Below are 19,068 nucleotides of genomic sequence, written 5' to 3'. Positions count from 1 at the left end.
GGCAGCGAGCAGGACAGGCATGGACGGCGGGGCTCGGCTCGGGGTGGAGGTCGTGGAGGTTAACGACAGCAGCTAATCTTTCTCTCTCGGTGCTTCCACCTCCGTTTTTGCAATCTTCCCAGCCACGTCATGAGCTGTATGCCGGTATTCCCAGCTGATGGACGGGGACCCCAAGGCTCCCGGTGGTTACGCGTGGTGCCTGGGTCACACGGTGTCTGCCACTCGTGCCTGGGAACTGCACGGCATGATGGGGGGGCGGGGGCTGCGACACCCTCATCATCTCGCCTCGGGCCTGATGGGCAGCGGCATAGGTCACTGACCGCCCCCAGGCAGGCCTGTCCTGCTCCTCTGGCTCTGAAGGGCCCCCAGGGAGCCCATCAGCGGGCACCTGACACGTGGCCCAGGCCTGGCTCAGACGAAGGCCCTCCGCACCCCTCCCCCATGCCCCCCGAGAAACCTGCACACCGGAGCCCCCAGGGGAGAGCTGGCCGGAGGCTCTGAGGGCCCCTGGCCTGCCTCTGGCACCTTCCGCAGCTCTCCAGGCCCCACCCTGCCGTGGCCCTCAGCCTCAGCTGGTGCTGCGCGGCCTCCCTCGTGGCTCGTGCTGTCTCAGCTCCAGAGCCGTGCGCACCTACCCCTGGCCCTGGGATGTGCGCTCAGAGGTCAGCCAGCTGTCCTTATCCTCAGCCTCCCACAGAGGGGTCCCTCCGCTGCCCGGGGCTCGGTCGCTTTGAGCGCCTCCCTGCACTGAGCTCTCCTGAGCTCCTAGCCCCAGGGGACACTCCTGACCGTGGCCTTCCCCCACAGGGCCCGCTATCCAGCCCTCTCTCACCTCCTCCCCGCGAGCCCATCAACCCACTCCTTTAACTGGCGCCAGCACCCCAGCATCTCTGAAGGGCCCCCCACACTGCGAGCCAGCACCCCCGTGCCCGCGGGCGCCTCGGCTGTGGCCTGCCCCGTACCTGCTGCTCCTGCGTAAGCTCCGTCGGCGTCCACCCGACCCCCAGGCCGGAAACGGGTCTGTCCTCTCTGCCCTCGCCCATCCTGCCCCACCCCCTCTCCCTGCCCACCCTCCTCGTGCTCATCTGTCAGCTCACCTCCACCAAGCCTCTGCCCAGCTGCCAGGTGTGCTTCCGACACACTGATCACACCACCCGCCTGATGGTCGCCAGCGGGATGCAGTCCCCCTTCCCCGATGGCTGCCTGCGTTGGCCTTCCGCTGTCCCCGAGCTCCTCGGCCTGAGCCACAGGCGGGCCCCACTTCCCCAGGCCCGACGCACACCGCCGTCCTCACCACCGGGGCCCTTCCTGGAGACCACCTCGCGCCTCACGGCTACCCTCGGTCCCTCTGCTTTGCTCACCTGCCAAGCGCGGGCAGGCGACGCGGCTCCCCTTCCCCACCTCTCCTCGAGCAGGCGCGGCTCCTCATCCAAGGGACCCCGCCTGCAGGCGCTCCAAGCGCACGGGAACCTGCTCCGCGGTAGCCCACAGGCCCGTGAGGATTCCACGCAGGGGAGAAAACACGGAGCATCCGGGTGGTTGAAGAGAACGCCAGCAGAGGCAAGAGGAGCGGCTCAGGAATAAATGCCGAGCGAGATGTGCAGGGACGGTGTTTTCTCAGGGAGTTCAAGGAGGACAAACTCTTGGCTGAGCTAGTCCCTGGGAGAGGCTCCCTGGGGACGACCAGGGGCTGCAGGTGTGGGCCAGGGCGGGGCCACCGCAGGAGGGAAGGCCAGGGCTGCACGTGGGTGAGGGCTTGGACCTGTCCTGCCGGTGAAGGGGCCTCTGGCAGGAGCCACAGCTGGCTGTGGGTTCAGGAAGATGCGTCCGGCAAGAGAATGTCCAGGAGAAGGGGTGGGTGCCAACAGGTGAAGAAAGCAGGGAGGAAGCAGATGAGGTGTGCAGAGAGGGGATCAGGTGGGGCTCGGGGCTGGGGCAGCTGGCAGTGCCACAAAGGGCTCAGGATGGGCCTGGTCGAGGCGGGCAGGGCATCTCTGCCGATGGAGTTTGGCCTGCTGTCTGCTGTGTCCCCCTGGAAAGGAGAAAAGGGCAGCTTGTGATCTGACCGGGTGGGTGAGTGTGCAGAAGCAGCCACAGCAGTGGGGAGGTCGGCAGGGGAGATTGTTCAGGTGAGGAGAGGAGCAGCCCCCAACATCCAGGGGCTGGCCTGGTCCCATCAGCGAGGCCCTAGCGTTGTAGGGGCCAGCCTGGCACACTCAGATACAGGCCCTGGTGGGCTGCTGTTCAGAATATGCAGTTTCACATGCAGAACTGCATCAGACAAGGCCCCTCTGTGCCGGATTGGGTCAAGAGGAGAGGACTCTTCTGTAATCATGTCTGAACACAGACCAGAGGCAGGCATTGTCCAAGCCATAAAGAAGACCTACTGCGTGCATCCTGTCCTGCCTCATCTGAGCAGCTGCTGGCTCTTCAGAATGGACAGCTTGAGCCGGCCCCTAGTCCGTCCCCCTTCCAAAGAAGAGGTGTTGAGATACCCAGTCACGGATGACTCCCCTAGTCCGTCCCCCTTCCAAAGAAGAGGTGTTGAGATACCCAGTATGGAATCCCAAGCAAAGCACTGCTTCTTTAAGCCCACCCCAGTTCACCCAAACAAGCCAAGTCCCACAGGAAATCCTTCCAGGCCCCCTTCCTGTGGTCCCCCGCCGCGTGCCGCAGTGAGCAGTAAGCCTGACCTGTTCAGCCACAGGGTGTCCTGTGGGCTTCCTCTGGAGCCTGGACACAGCTCGCTATACTAAGGCCACTATGTGAGGAGGACTAATTTATTCTCCAATCAAAAGTGTGTATTTACATGAGTAATCATTAAGTCCATTCTTGTTTTCAAGATTAAACGACACAGGACATCCCTGGTGGCTCAGTGGTTAAGAATCCACCTGCCAATGCAGGGGACACGGGTTCGAGCCCTGGGCCAGGAAGATCCCACATGCCGTGAAGCAACTAAGCCCATGCGCCACAGCTTCTAAGCCTGCGCTCTGGAGCCTGTGAGCCACAACTGCTGAGCCCACGTGCTGCAAGTACTGAAGCCCACGTGCCTAGAGCCCGTGCTCCACAAAAAAGGAAAGCCACCGCAGTGAGAAGCCCGCGCACCACAACAAAGAGTAGCCCCCACTCCCCGCAACTAGGGAAAGGCCGCGCGCAGCAACAAAGACCCAACGCAGCCTAAAATAAATAAATTTATAAAGGAAAAAAAAGATTAAACGACACAAAGTCTCCGTCACATTCCCTGCCCTGCAAAAAAAGCAACACCATCGCTGGTGCCTGCTGAAAACCACGGTGAGAGGCCAGCCCAGGACCCCAGCTCACTCAGCATGCCCACAGATGCCTTGTGCCACCTGCCCTGCTAACCAGGGCTACCGTCAGCATCTCAGAGCTGGTAGTGCCTTCAGGACAGGGACTGTGACCTGTGCATTGTAACGCCCAGGCCAGCATCTAGTCCAGAGTGGGCGTGCCATTGGTGTCGACCGCGCGATGAGCGGAGGAACTCTACATGGCACGAGCCGCACAGGCACCAACTGCCCCAAGAGCGGGGCAGAGAACGCTGCAGACTTCCGGACTCTGGCTCAGCATCGGCATCAGGAGGGGGCATTTCAGGAGTGCAGGCAGCAAGACTGAAAGCCCAGGAAACGCATGGAGGCCCACTTGGGGGAGCCAGGTGGAAGAAAGTGGATGTGGGAGAGTTGAGGGGTCGAGGTTGGGTGTGACAGCTGTGGATGTAAAGCTCGAGTCTGAACTCTATTTCTCAGGCAGTGACGAGCCACTGGGGTTTTCCAGGGAAGAGCCCAGAAGTGGTTTGAATAAAGGCAGGAAAATCGGCGAGGACCACAGTGACGGGGCGGCAGGGAGGGCCGGGCCTGGGGAGCAGAGGGCGCTTGGGAGGGGAGGCATGGGTGCAGGCCTGGTCCCGGGGCTGTAGCTCCCAAGGCAGCCCTTCCCCATCGGGGCCCAGACGCTGCACCCCGGCCAGCAGCATGGCTTGGCCCGTCTGCTGCCAAACGTTCTGTGTTCCTGAATGTCTCCTTCGTCTCAGGCTTGTCAGGCACTGGAGACCTTTCAGAACGCCCCAGATGCAAACCACCCACCACAAACACACACACACATGCACACCCACAACCTCTCAACTCCCACCTTCACTGCTAAAGAAGGCCTCTTCTCCCCGTGGGCCCTCATCCCCCGGGACCCAGTTCACAAGGTCACCCACATGTCCACCCCCGCAAACCTTCGGGCTCTTGTGCAGCAACTTCCTCCTTTGAAACCTGTGCCCTCTCCTCTCCTTCATCCAACTCTGGTCTGCTTTTCGCTGGTATCCAGCAGCTTCCCGGATGTGGGAGGGCTCTAGCACCAGGTTCAGAATCCTCCTCTCCACCGCAACTGCTATGACGACCCTGGGGCATTTTGGGTGGTATCTTCCAAGTGCCTCTCTCACCTATGCCCTTCTCTCGAGTCAAGGCCATGACCACCTCTGAGCAGACCCAAACCATCCTCGGCACCACAGACAAAGAGATGATGGCATGTCCCTGCTTAAATGCCTTCAGAGGACTTCCTGTCAGGATGGCGGACTGACTGACCCGAGATCCTGACTCCTACTCTTAACACATAAAACTGCCAGATAAAATACTTCTAAACTTTTAAACAAATGAGCCGGAATGCAAAAATAAATGTGAAGGGAGACCCTGCGGCTGTGAGGGAAGACTTACAGCTATGGGATTTAGAGAGGTTGTGCTGAGGAAACAAGAATTAGCATTTAGGACCTACCAGGGGAAGGAGCCCTGGCGAAACCGCAGGCTCTCAACTCTCAGGGAGCCTTAAGAACAGAGCCTTACCAAAGCCACAATCCGGACTTGCCTCATCTCTGCCCCAAGGGTTGAATGTAATTGGCCCCACTTTATCTGCGGACTCTATCTTCCTGTAAGAAGATAACATCACCCGGAACCTCTACGGTCTTTCAACACACAAGCTGTCAGTTAGAAATTGCTAGGCATTTCAAAAGACAGAACTATATGACTGAAAACCAAGAGGAAAAATGAGATGACAGAAACAGACCTAAAAGTGACTCAAAGATGGGAGATAGCAAAAAAGGACTTTAAAATAAATATGATTGATATGTTAAGCAAAATGCAGGGGGAAATGGAGATACATGGCAGATAATATGGAGATTTCCCAGAGAATTGAATTCTATAAAAAGAATCAAACTGAGCATCTTGAATGGAAAAATACAATTAACTGAAACTAAAAATTCAATAGATGGGTTTAAGGGTCAATTAGACAAGTCAGAAGAAAGGATTAGTGAACTGAAAGGTCAATAGAAAATATCCAAACTTACAAAGGGAAAAAAAGAATGGATAGAGGAAATAGTATAATAGGTGGGGAAAGAGTAAAAAATACACATATGTAGAGTCCCAGAGGAGAAGAGAGAAAGAATGGAGAAGTAATGTCTGAAGAGATAACACCTGAAAATTTCCCCAAACAATAGGACATCAACCCACAATCTACCAAAACTGACACAAAAAGAAGGTTATGCTTACCTCTAAAATTTTCCAATTTTTTTAAGAGTCCACTGTCATGAATTGAATTGTGTCCCCTCAAAATTCAAATGTTGAAGTCCCAATCTCCAGTACCTCATTATGTGACCTTACTTGGAAATGAGGTCATTGCAGATATAATTAATTAAGATATGGTCATACTTCCTCATACTAGGACACAAAGCAAGCCTTAACAAATTTAAGAGGATAGAAATTATTTCAAGCATCTTTTCTGACCACAACAGCATGAAACTAGAAATCAACCATAGAAAGAGAAATAAGAAATACCAATAAGTATTTCTTATTTAATAAGAAAATTAATAAGAAATAAGAAAACCAATGGGTCAATGATGAAATCAAAGAAGAAATTTAAAAATACCTTGAGACAAATGACAATGAAAATACAACCATACAAAATCTATGGGATGCAGCAAAAGCAGTCCTTAGAGGGAAGTTCATTGCGATATAGGCCTTCCTCAAAAAACAGGAAAAATCTCAAATAAACAACCTAACCTACCACCTAAAAGAATTAGAAAAACAAAAACAAATAAAACCTAAAGTCAGCAGAAGGAAGGAAATAATAACGATCAGAGAGGAAACAAATAAAATAGAGATTTGAGAAACAATAGAAAAAAATCAATAAAATCAAGAACTGGTTCTTTGAAAGGGTAAACAAAATTTACAAACCTCTGGCCAGGCTCACCAAGAAGAAAAGAGAGAGGACCCAAACAAACACAATAAGAAATGAAGGAGGAGAAATAACAAGCAATACTGCAGAAATACAAAAAACCATAAGAGAATACTATGAACAATTATATGCCAACAAATTGGACAAACTAGAAGAAATGAACAAGTTTCTAGAAGGATACATCCCATGAAAACTGAATCAAGAAGAAATAGATCATTTGAACAGACCAATCACTAGAAGTGAAATAGAATCTGTAATTTAAAAAAAACAAAAAACAAAAAAACTCCCTAAGATTGAAGAGGAAGGAACATTCCCAAAGTCATTCTATGAAGCCACCATCACTCTGATACTAAAACCAAAGACATTACCAAAGGAGAAAATTATAGGCCAATATCTTTGATGAATATAGATGCAAAAATTCTCAACAAAATATTAGCAAACCGAATCCAACAACACATAAAGAGGATCATACACCACGATCAAGATAGATTCATCCCAGGGTCACAAGGACGGTTCAACATACGCAAATCAGTCAATGTGATACACCACATCAACAGAAGAAAAGACAAAAACCACATGATCATCTCAATAGATGCAGAAAAAGCTTCTGATAAAATTCAACATCGATTAATGATAGAAACTCTTACCAAAGTGGGTATACAGTAAGTCCCCTACATACGAACGAGTTCCATTCCGAGAGCGCCTTCTTAAATCCAATTTGTTTGTAAGTCCAACAAAGTTAGCCTAGGTACCCAACTAACACAATCAGCTATATAGTACTGTACTGTAATAGGTTTATAATACTTTTCACACAAATAATACATAAAAAAACAAACAAAAATGGGCTTCCCTGGTGGCACAGTGGTTGAGAGTCCACCTGCCGATGCAGGGGATATGGGTTCGTGCCCCGTTCCAGGAAGTTCCCACATGCCGCAGAGTGGCTGGGTCCATGAGCCATGGCCGCTGAGCCTGCGCGTCTGGAGCCTGTGCTCCGCAACGGGAGAGGCCACAACAGTGAGAGGCCCACGTACCGCAAAATAATAATAATAATAAAGAAAGGAGAAAGAAAGAAAACATTTTAAATCTTACAGTACAGTACCTTGAAAAGTACAGTAGTACAGTACAACAGCTGGCATACAGGGGCTGGCATCAAGTGAACAGGCAAGAAGAGTTACTGACTGGAGGAGGGAGAGGAGGTGGGAGATGGTAGAGCCAAAGGATCGTCAGCAACAGGAAATGGAAGGCAAGCTGCAATCTCACTCACACCTGACATTGATGGCACAGGCTCTGGTTCCTTGCTGGATTCAATTCTATCTACCCTCTTGAAAAAACGATCCAGTGATTTCTGGGTAGTAGCTCTTTTTTTCTCATCGTAGATGACACGGTAGCACTGGATTGCATTCTGAACGGCTGCTACAACCTTCGTGTACCATTCTACATTCGGGTCCTGTGCCTCAAAAACTAACAGTGTCTCCTCAAATAAAGAAAATGCCCTTGCCATTTCCTGCATCGTGAATCTCTTCGGTTCTTCAGTTACTTCTTCTTCCTCTTGTCACTCCACCCTCTCAATTATTTTCACTTTTGTTTCCATCGTTATCGCTTGGCGCTTCTTAGCAGTACCAGCTACACACCGCCGTTTTTACGGTTGCTTCCAGACAGCCTGGGCTTGAAATAAAGCTACTGTACTACTATACTCTATACAGTTCTGTACAATAAAGTGCACAAAAGCACAACCATTTGTAGAGGATGCATACACGTGACAAAATATGCCAAACGTGTGAACTAACTTACGTGATTGGACATGTGAATGCACGTTTGCATCTTTGAAAGTTCACAACTTGAAGGTTTGTATGTAGGGGACTTACTGTACAGGGAACATATCTCAACATAATAAAATCTATTTATGACAAACCCATAGCCAACATAATACTCAATGGTGAAAAGCTGAAAGCCTCCCTGCAAAAATCTGGAACAAGACAAGGATGCCCACTCTCACCACTTCTATTCAACGTAGTATTAGAAGTCCTAGCAACAGCAATCAGACAAGAAAAAGAAATAAAACGTATCCAAATTGGAAGGGAAGAGGAAAAATTGTCATTATATGCAGATGACATGACACTATATATAGAAAACCCTAAAGACTCCATGCGAAAACTACTAGAACTGATAAACAAATTCAGCAAGGTAGCAGGATACAAGATTAACATACAGAAATCTATTGTATTCCTTATACTAACAATGAAATATCAGAAAGAGAAAGTAAAAAAGCAATCCCTTTAAAAACCCCATTAAAAAAAAAACTTAGGAATAAACCTGACCAAGGAGGTGACAGACTTATATGCTGAGAACTATAAATCACTGATAAAGGAAACTGAAGATGATTCAAAGAAATGGGAAGATATCCCATGTTCTTGGACTGGAAGAATTAATATTGTTAAAATGGCCATACTACTCAAAGCAATCGACAGATTTAATGTGATCCCTATCAAATTACCCATGACGTTTTTCACAGAACTAGAAAAAACAATCCTAAAATTTATATGGAATCATAAAAGACCCAGAATTGCCAAAGCAATCCTGAAGAAAAAGAACAAAGCAGGAGGCATAAGTCTCCCAGACTTCAGACCATACTACAAAGCAACAGTGATCAAAACAGAGTGGTACTGGGACAAAAACAGATGTATGGATCAATGGAACAGAATAGATAGCCCAGAAAGAAACACACACACCTACAGTCAATTAATCTTAGAGAAAGGAGGCAAGAATATACAATGGGAAAAAGACAGTCTCTTCAGCAAGTGGTGCTTGGAATGCTGGACAGCTGTATATAAATCAATGAAGTTAGAACAGTCCCTCACACCATACACAAAAATAAACTCAAAATGGCTTAAAGACTTAAATATAAGACATGACGCCATAAAACTCCTAGAAGAGAACATAGGCAAAACGTTCTCTGACATAACTCATAGTAATGTTTTCTTAGGTCTCCCAAGGCCAAATAAATAAAAGCAAAAATAAACAAATGGGACCTAGTCAAACTTATAAGCTTCTGCACAGCATAGGAAACCATAAACAAAACAAAAAGACAACCTACGGCATGGGAGAAAACATTTGCAAATGATGCGACCGACAAGGGCTTTACTTCCAAAATATAGAAACAACTCATACAACTCAAACAATCCAGTCAAAAAATGGGCAGAAGATATAAATAGACATTTATCCAAAGAGAACATATAGGGGAATTCCCTGGTGATGCAGTGATTAAGAATTCACCTGCCAGTGCAGGGGACACGGGTTTGAGACCTGGTCCGGGAAGATCCCACATGCCGAGGAGCAGCTAAGCCTGTGCACCGCAACTACTAAGCCTGTGCTCTAGAGCCCTTGAGCCACAACTACTGAGCTGGCGTGCCACAACTACTGAAGCCCGTGCGCCTAAAGCCCATGCTCCACAACAAGAGAAGCCACCACAGTGAGAAGCCCGCACACCCCAGAGAAGAGTAGCTCCTGCTGGCCGCAACTAGAGACAGCCTACGCACAGCAACGAAGACCCAACGCAGCCAAAAATAAATAAATAAATAAAAAATAAATTTCTAAAAAAAAAAGAGAGAAGGGCTTCCCTGGTGGCGCAGTGGTTGAGGGTCCGCCTGCCGATGCAGGGGACACGGGTTCGTGCCCCGGTCCGGGATGATCCCACATGCCGCGGAGTGGCTGGGCCCGTGAGCCATGGCTGCTGAGCCTGCGCGTCCGGAGCCTGTGCTACGCAAAGGGAGAGGCCACAACAGTGAGAGGCCTGCGTACCGCAAAAAAAAAAAAAGAAGAAGACATATAGATGGCCAGCAGGCACAGGAAAAGATGCTCAACATTGCTAATTATTAGAGAAATGCAAATCAAAACTACAGTGAGGTATCATCTTACACCAGTCAGAATGGGCATCATTAAAAAGTCTACAGGGGCTTCCCTGGTGGCGCAGTGGTTGAGAGTCCACCTGCCGATGCAGGGGACACGGGTTCGTGCCCCGGTCTGGAAAGATCCCACATGCCGCGGAGCGGCTGGGCCCGTGAGCCATGGCCACTGAGCCTGCGCGTCTGGAGCCTGTGCTCCGCAACGGGAGATGCCACAACAGTGAGAGGCCCGCGCACCGCAAAAAAAAAAAAAAAAAAAAAAAAAAAAAAAAGTCTACAAATAATAAATGCTGGAAATGGTGTGGAGAACAGGGAACCTTCCTACACTGTTGATGGGACTGTAAATTGGTGCAGTGACTATAGAAAACAGTACAGAAGTTCCTTAAAAAACTAAAAACAGAGTTATCATACGATCCTGCAATCCCACTCTTGGGCATATATCCAGAGAAAACTCTAATTCGAAAAGATAGGGGCTTCCCTGGTGGCACAGTGGTTGAGAGTCCGCCTGCCGATGCAGGGGACGCAGGTTCGTGCCCCGGTCGGGGAAGATCCCACATGCCGCGGAGCAGCTAGGCCCGTGAGCCATGGCCGCTGAGCCTGTGCGTCCGGAGCCTGTGCTCCGCAACGGGAGAGGCCACAACAGTGAGAGGCCCGCATACTGCAAAAAAAAAAAAAAAGAAAAGAAAAGATACATGCACCCCAACATTCATAGCAGCACTATTCACAATAGCCAAGACATGGAAGCAACCTGTGTCCACTGACAGATGAATGGATAAAGAAGATGTGATACACTTATACAGTGGAATATCACTCAGCCATAAAAAAGAATGCAATAATGTCATTTGTAGCAACATCGGTGGACCTAGAGATTATAATTCTAAGTGAAGTCAGACAGAGAACGACAAATACCATATGATATCACTTATATGAGGAATCTAAAATATGACACAAATGAACTTATCTACAAAACAGAAACAGACTCACAGACATAGAGAATAGACTTGTGGTTGCCAAGTGGGGGTGGGGGAGAGGGATAGACTGGGAGTTTGGGGTTGGTAGATGCAAACTATTACATTTATAATGGATAAATAGGTCTTCCCTGGTGGCGCAGTGGTTAAGAATCCGCCCGCCAATGCAGGGCACACGGGTTCAAGCCCTGGCCCAGGAAGATCCCACATGCTACGGAGCAGCTAAGCCCGTGCGCCACAACTACTGAGCCTGTGCTCTAAAGGCCGCAAGTCACAACTACTACTCAGCTCATGTGCCACAACTACTGAAGTCTGCGCGCCTAGAAGCCAAAACAAGAGAAGCCATCACAATGAGAAGCCTGCGCACTGCAATGAAGAGTAGCCCCCGCTCGCCGCAACTAGAGAAAGCCCGTGTGCAGCAATGAAGACCCAACACAGCCCAAAATTAAAATTAATTAATCAATTATTTTTTAAAAACGCTTAGGGATTATGGCAGAGGCTCCCTAAGACCACTCCCAGGTTTGACAATTCAGGGGATTCAGCATATACTCCTGCTTACAGCTACGATTTATTACAGAGAAAGGATATAAAGCAAAATCAGCACAGAAAATAGACTCAGGGGGCCAAATGTGAAGGAAACCCGGCACAAGCTTTCAACAGTCTTCTCCCTGTGGAGTCACACAGGACGAACTTAATTCCTTGAGCAATGAGTTGGGACCACACACGTGCAATGCTGTCTGTCAAGGAAGATTATTAGAGACTCAGCACCCAAGGTTCTCATAGGGGGCTGATCATACAGGCACCCTCTGCCTAGCAGGTACCAAAATTCCAGACTCCCAGAAGGAACTCAGAAGCTGAGCATGAGCCATGTTGTTTGAACCAACAGCTTAGGCACAGTGAGCCATTCTTAGCAGTTTATCAGTTCTGAGGATTATGGGAACTCTCCCGAAATCAAATTTCCAGATGACAACCAAGGCCAAGCAGACTTTCCTTTTTTCTTTTTTTTTTTTTTGAAGAAATATGGACTTTAATGAAGATTCTTTCCCTTTGGTATAAGTGAGACCTGTGAAAACATCCAAACAAAAAGAAAAGAAAAAAAGGGAGGTGAGGATTTCGATAGTCCACGCTCCCTTATCCATAAGGCCTAAGGACAGAGCAGGGCTTGCACCCCTGTAGCTGCGGCTGGACCCGCCTGGGGAAGGGATTCAGTAACTGCAGGTTTTAAGTGTCCCGCCCGCCCACCCACCCCGTGTGGAACTAACACTCATTCAGCCAAACTTCTGCCTCCCAGCCTTGCGTGGGAGGTCCAAGTTTCTCTAGTCCTAGCTCACACTCGAACTCTCTCAACCTCTGGTCTCTCAGAAAAGATAACGCTACTGGCAAAGGCCGGGGTGAGGAAAATGCCGATAGTTGTAAAAGGGCTTTGAAAAGTCAAAAAGGTGATGTATAAATCGATTATTATCATTGTGTGCTCAGGAATAAGCGATGGAAAACAAATTAGGAAAGTAAATCTACAGCCCTAAAATACATGCATATAAAATAAAACATAAATGCAGTTCCAAATCTACTGTGGTATCTGAGGATTGACTATTGCTTTCGAGTCTCAATGCCCCGCTTCCCACCTCCACAAAATCCACCGAGGATGACACTGCAGTCACCCCCGCCCAACCCCAGCAGGAGGAGGCAGGGCAGAGGCTACAGGGGGAAGGCTATACTTTGGCTCTAGAGTATAGCATGCATGCAGCACGGGAGGGGTGGGCTTACAAAATGTATATATAGACCCCCTGGGGTGAGAGGCCCCGCCCAGGAGGCACTGAGCAAGGGAGGGGTCCATCTCCCCGCTGGCTGGGAGGGGGCTCTGAGGCAATGTCTAAGGGCTGCATACCCCGGGGAGAGGGGGCAGCTGCCACTCCTGCCTGTGTTCCAAGCAGACCTTTCTAAGGACAGCAGTCTCAGGCCTGCTGCGTTAACTCTTTTCTTCACAGTGATAAACTAAACAAATATGTGCAATGCCTGTCTACTGAAAACTACAAAACACTTCTGAGAGAAATTTTAGAAGACCTAAATAAATAGAGGAATGTACCAAATTCGCGCCTCAGACTCAATACTGATGGCAAGTCTTCACAAATTGATCTAGAAGTTCAACACAATCCCAGTCAAAATCCTAGCAGGTGGGCTTCCCTGGTGGCGCAGTGGTTGAGAGTCCGCCTGCAGATGCAGGGGACACGGGTTCGTGCCCCGGTCCGGGAAGATCCCACATGCCGCGGAGCGGCTGGGCCCGTGAGCCATGGCCGCTGAGCCTGCGCGTCTGGAGCCTGTGCTCCGCAACAGGAGAGGCCACAGCAGTGAGAGGCCCGCGTACCGCAAAAAAAAAAAATCCTAGCAGGCTTTATCGTAGACATTGACAAACACCTTAAAGTTATATGGAGAGAAGCCGGTTGGAGCCTGCGGTGTCGTGCAGGTGTCTATTCTTCAATCACTATGTCAAGTGACACAGATGTTTCTCTTTCTTCATATGATGAAGATCAGGGATTTAAACTCATCCGAAAAGCTAGAGAGGCACCATTTGTCCCCATTGCAATGGCAGGTTTTGCAGCAATCGCTGCATATGGATTATATAAATTGAAGAGCAGGGGCAATACTAAAATGTCTGTTCACCTGATCCACATGCGTGTGGCAGCCCAAGGCTTTGTTGTGGGAGCAGTGGCTCTTGGTATGGGCTATTCCATGTATTGAGAATTCTGGGCAAAACCTAAACCTTGGAAGAGGAGATGCTGTCTTGGTCTCGGTGGCGCTTGCTTTAGTTAGACATCTCATATTGAGGTTATATGTTTATGTTGAAAATAAATTCTGCGGGTCAGACAATAACATGGTAATTTGAATACTGGCTTCCTTTCTTGCAGGCTTGATTTGCCTAGTGACTAGTTCACTAGCTATAGGTCATTCAGGGGAGTCAGATTAGCACAAAAACATGTCACTTTTAAATGCACTTGATAGTGGTACAATGTCCACCTTCTTAAACTCTTCTGATAAAATTAGTTGTAAAGAGGACAACATGCTCCCAGTCGCTGCAGACTGTCATATGCTTTTGATGTAATGTAGGAGTCCTATCTACCCCATTTAATTTAACTCTTTCTGACTGCCTTGTGGACTGAGTACTGTTTTTAAGGTCTGGCTGGCTCTTGAAGAAACCTTTCAGAACAGTGCACGGAATACAACATTATAAACCTCCCAGCAACTATGTGTGTGTTTTTAAACCAAACCTAAAGAGCTGGTAACAGCTGCTTTGAAGTAGTATCTGTTTCAGAATCATAGTTGTAAACATGAGAATAACTTAACTATAGATCCCTGTTTAGCTCTTTTGTAATTGCAGAATTATAGTTTGCTGCTGTTATATTAGAATAATTTTTAAATGGCATTTTGAAATAGAAGTGTGTATTTTAAGTGCTAATGCAAAGGTAAATGAAAAATACTTTAAAAAATTTATATGGAAATGCAAAAGAATTAGAAAAGCCAAAAGAATTTTGAAAAAGAAGAAAAAAGTTGGAAGACCTGATTTCAAAATTCACTCTAAGGCTATAATAATCAAGACAGTGTGATACTGTCCTAAGGAGGGACATATAGATCAGTGGAACAGAATAGAGAATAGAGACCTACAGACCTAGAGACCTACAGACCTAGAGAATAGAGAAATAGACCTACACATATTTCTTTTAAAAATGATAATGGAAAAATTAGATATCAATATTAAAGAAGAACAACCTCAACCCTTACCTCACGTCATACACAAAAATTAACTTAAAATGGATCATAGACCTAAATGTAAAAACTAAAATTACAAAAACTTCGACATGAAAATGTAGGTGAATATCTTCATGGCCCTAGAGTAGGCAGATTTCTTAGATAGGACACAAAAAGCACAGACCATTTAGCACATTTTTTTGGATAAACTTAAAACCTTTTGCTCCTCAAAAGGAAATGCCCTGGTGGCGCAGTGGTTAAGACCCCACACTCCCAATGCAGGGGGCCCAGGTTCGATCGCTGGTCCGGGAACTAGATCCCACATGCATGCTGCAACTAAGGAGTCCGTCTGCCACAACTAAGGAGCCCTCGAACCCCAAATAAGGAGCCTGCTTGCTGCAACTAAGACCCAATGCAACCAAATAAATAAGTAAATAAATAAATAAAAAGGAAATGAAAAGACAAGGCACAACTTGGAGAAAATATTTTCAATACATATATTTGGCAAAGAATTTGTATCCAGACATACAAGTGCTTTTACAACTTCATAATTAGAAGACACGCAACCTAATTTTTTTAAATGGGCAAAAGATTTCAGGAACCTCATAAAAGAAGATATAGAAATGGCCAGTAAGCACATGAATTATTTTCAAAATCATTAGCCATCAAGGACATGCAAATTAAAGCCACAATGAGATGCCACTCTACATTCACTAGAATAGCTGAAATTTAAAGATTTACATTAACATACTGGCAAGGATGTAGAGCAACTGGAACTCTCATTTACTGCTGGTGGAAAAGTAAAATGGTATAACCACTTTGGAAAACAATTTGGTAGTTTATAATACATATTTACCATATGATCTAGCAGTTCTACTCCTAGATTTTTAACCAAAGATTTATACACGTGTTCATAGCAGCTTTATTCATAATTACCAAAAATAGGAATGACTGAAATGCCCATCGACGGGTGAAGGAATAAACTAATCGTGATAGTCACGTAACAGAATACTACTTAGCCATAAAAAAGGAACAAACTAGTAGCACACACAACCACAAGGGCGGACCTCAAAAACACCATGCAAACACAAAAGAACATATACTGTATGATTACTACTCCAGAGAAGACTAATCTATTAGGACCAGGGATGGGAGGTGAGAATTGCTAGGAAAAGGCACGGGGAAACTTTGGAGTAATAGAAAAATTCTATACCCTGTTGCAGTGGTGCTCACATGGTATACAGGTTTGTCAAAACTCATCAGATTGTATGCTTAAAATGGGTACATTTTATTGCACGAGAATTACACCTTGATAGAGTTGATTTTTTTAAATGAATGTAGGCAAAAGTATAACAAAACCGCTTCCTCTTCTGCTTGAGAATTTGCCCTTTGGTTAATTGTCTAGCTATGTTCCCCTGGTAACCAGATAAAGGTAGAATGTCAACAATTTAACTAGGCAACACTGCTTACGGTAACAATCGCCCCTATTAGAAGATGCACGATGTGGACAGGCAGGAACTAGAAATGAACTATGAACGCCTGAGAGAAGCCATAACTCTGGCTTCCTGGAGGACAGTGACTCTTGAAGCAGAGCACGTCTCTTGTGGAGACGCTGGAAGCTACACCTATGCAACTGTCGCAAGATATATGGCTCCTGTGAGGCGTAAGGTTTGGAAGCCCTGCCCAGCATGAATCTCATCCCCTTGCGTGTGAGCTGTCACCTGTGGGTCCAAAGATGTAGCCTTGATGGCTGTATAAATCGCTCCATGATTCCTTCAGAAAAAGAAGATGTAGCTCCCCTGCTGGCCAACTGTATTTCCTGCACATCTGAGCAGACGGTTGCCAAGGGTGGCCCTTGGTCATCTTACAGATGGGGCTGGGGATTTAGTGGACTAAGAAGATCCCCCGATGGACACTGCAGTGTGTATCTCACAGAAGAGTAAGAGAAATGGCCATGAAACATATGACGGATGACCTGTTAACCTCAGAAATTATCAAGGGGGGATTCCCCAGTGGTGCAGTGGTTGAGAGTCCACCTGCCAATGCAGGGGACACGGATTCGAGCGCTGGTCCGGGAAGATCCCACATGCCGCGGAACAACTGGGCCTGTGCGCCACAACTACTGAGCCTGCACTCTAGAACCCGCGAGCCACAACTACTGAAGCCCGCGTGCCTAGAAGCCGTGCTCCGCAACAAGAGAAGCCACCGTGATGAGAAGCCGGCGCACCGCAACGAAGAGTAGCCCCCGCTCGCTGCAACTAGAGAAAGCCCACGCACAGCGACGAAGACCCAACGCAGCCAAAAATAAAATAAATAAATTTATAAATTATCAAGAGGATGCAAGTCTAGTCGTAAAGCAGTGGCTGGCACTGGCTGAATGAAACCAAGACTACAATGAGATACCAGTACCATCCATCCAATGGGAAAAAAAAATCAAGAATTCTGACAATACCAAGCGTTGGAGAAGATACACAGCAACAGGATCACTTGAGCTTTGCTGGTGAGCAAGCCAATTAGCAAATCAATTTGACATTATCTTGTGAAGTTGGAAACTTACATTTCTACAACCCAGAATTCTACTCCTAGGTATGCCCAACATAAATTTTTGCACTTGTATGCCTGGGGACACGTAAAAGAATGTTCACAGTGTCTTTGTTCGTATTAGCGAAAACCTGTAAGCAACTCAGACGTCCACAGACAAGATTATGGATGTATAAACTGTGGTACATGCACAGAAGGGCAGAGTGTCCAACAGTCGAAATGAAAGAAATGGCAGCTACATGGAACAATATTGTAACAATTTTGCTCTCTGACCACAAGGTAACAAAATTTTAAATTAACAACAAGATTAAAAACGAACGTTTGGAAACTAAAATACTCTTTGTTGGCTGCCCATTGAAGACGCAGTGTTTCTAACAGAGACACTCCTGCGTTTGGGCAGAAAACATGTGGTGCTGGACCGCCCAGCACAGCGCAGGAGGGCTTAGCATTTTGGGTACTGACACCCCACCGTCCGTGTGACACGAGAAAGCCCACACGCACTTGCAAATGGACAGCCCCCTTGGGTGACAAGCACTGCCCGCCCCTCCACCCAGCACCCAGCACCCAGGATAAAGTCCAGGCTGTCTGACGGGGCCTCAGGGCCTTGACGATTGCCCGGCCTCCCCGTCTCTTGTCCCTGCTCTGTACACTTCAGCTGCCCCAAACTCCCTTGACTCTGGGTCTTTGTACCTTCCCCTCCCTTTCCCCACCCGATATTCCTCTAACCTGGCTGGCTCCTTCCAGGGTTTAGATCTTCAGAAGTCATTCCCCTGGGGCGCACCCCTGACCCCCAGCCAGGGCTAGATGCCCTTTGCCTCGGCTTCCCCAGCAAAGCCCTCGCCCACTGTGTGGTCGCTGTCTGTCGATCTGTGTGCTCCACTTACTGTAATTCTCTGTAATGCTTGTGATGCCACCATGGCCACCTGGATACCCAGCACGGTGTATGGCACACAACTGCTGCTCAGTAAATCTAGTCCCTGTTGAATTGCCTTGTGTGTCAAAGAGCACACAGCACTGCCCGAGTCCAGAGTGGAGGGAGTGTGGGAATGGGAGGGCTCCCTCAAGGTACAGGTGACACACGAAGGAAAAGGATTAGCCTCCCGTGGGTGATTCCCTCAAGGGGCCTCAGGGAGCGTCCAGGCCACCCAGAAGTGCACTCCATCCCCCGCACTGTGTCGGTGGGCGAGACACTTCCCCGCTGACTGTGCCCTGCTCTCACTTCCCTCTGAATTTGCCATTTCTAACATCGTCTCCAAGTGTCTGTCCGTCATCTGTTGCCACTTCTGCCGGCGCAGGCCCTTCCACGTGCTTCTTGGAAGGTCCCACTCACCGAGTCTCTGCTGGCCTTCTTTTCCTTCATTCTCCCCACTTCCGTGCTGCCCTCAGCAGTCACCCAGCCCTCCCCAGCCCTCCCCTGATTCTCAGCCGCTGAGTGCCGCAGGCTCCGGCTCCGGCTCTGCATGCTCACTTCCCCGCAGGATTTCACCCTCCTTCCCCCACAGCGAGCTCACCTCCTGACCTGCAGGCTCCCAAACCAAGGCCCACTGAGGCTCCCCGCAGCCCAGGTGCTCTGGGAATGGACCAGACCAGCCTCCCACTTAGGGACCTCACCGTTTGGGGCACTGCCCATCCCACCACTGCATCCCGGCCACACACCTCTCACCCTGCTCCTCCTGTCCGGCCAGGTGCAA

The 19,068-nt window shown here is 48.2% G+C and overlaps 1 protein-coding gene across 1 annotated transcript; it reads left to right on the top strand.

Annotated features, from left to right (window-relative positions):
* Window positions 1-13,576: 13,576 nt before the first annotated feature.
* On the top strand, window positions 13,577-13,880 carry LOC309835651 (HIG1 domain family member 1A, mitochondrial-like; the record flags this gene model as incomplete). The annotated part of the gene is made up of 1 exon (XM_082675255.1): window positions 13,577-13,880. The coding sequence occupies one exon, from the start codon at window positions 13,577-13,579 to the stop codon at window positions 13,829-13,831; it is 255 nt and encodes an 84-aa protein (XP_082531381.1). The 3' UTR covers window positions 13,832-13,880.
* Between the last annotated feature and the right edge of the window lie 5,188 nt (window positions 13,881-19,068).

The sequence above is a fragment of the Grampus griseus genome (assembly GCF_964374135.1).
Source record: "Grampus griseus genome assembly, chromosome: 17".
NCBI lineage: Eukaryota > Metazoa > Chordata > Mammalia > Artiodactyla > Delphinidae > Grampus > Grampus griseus.
Note: the sequence above shows the minus strand (reverse complement) of the source record. Positions and strands in the feature narration are given on the sequence as shown.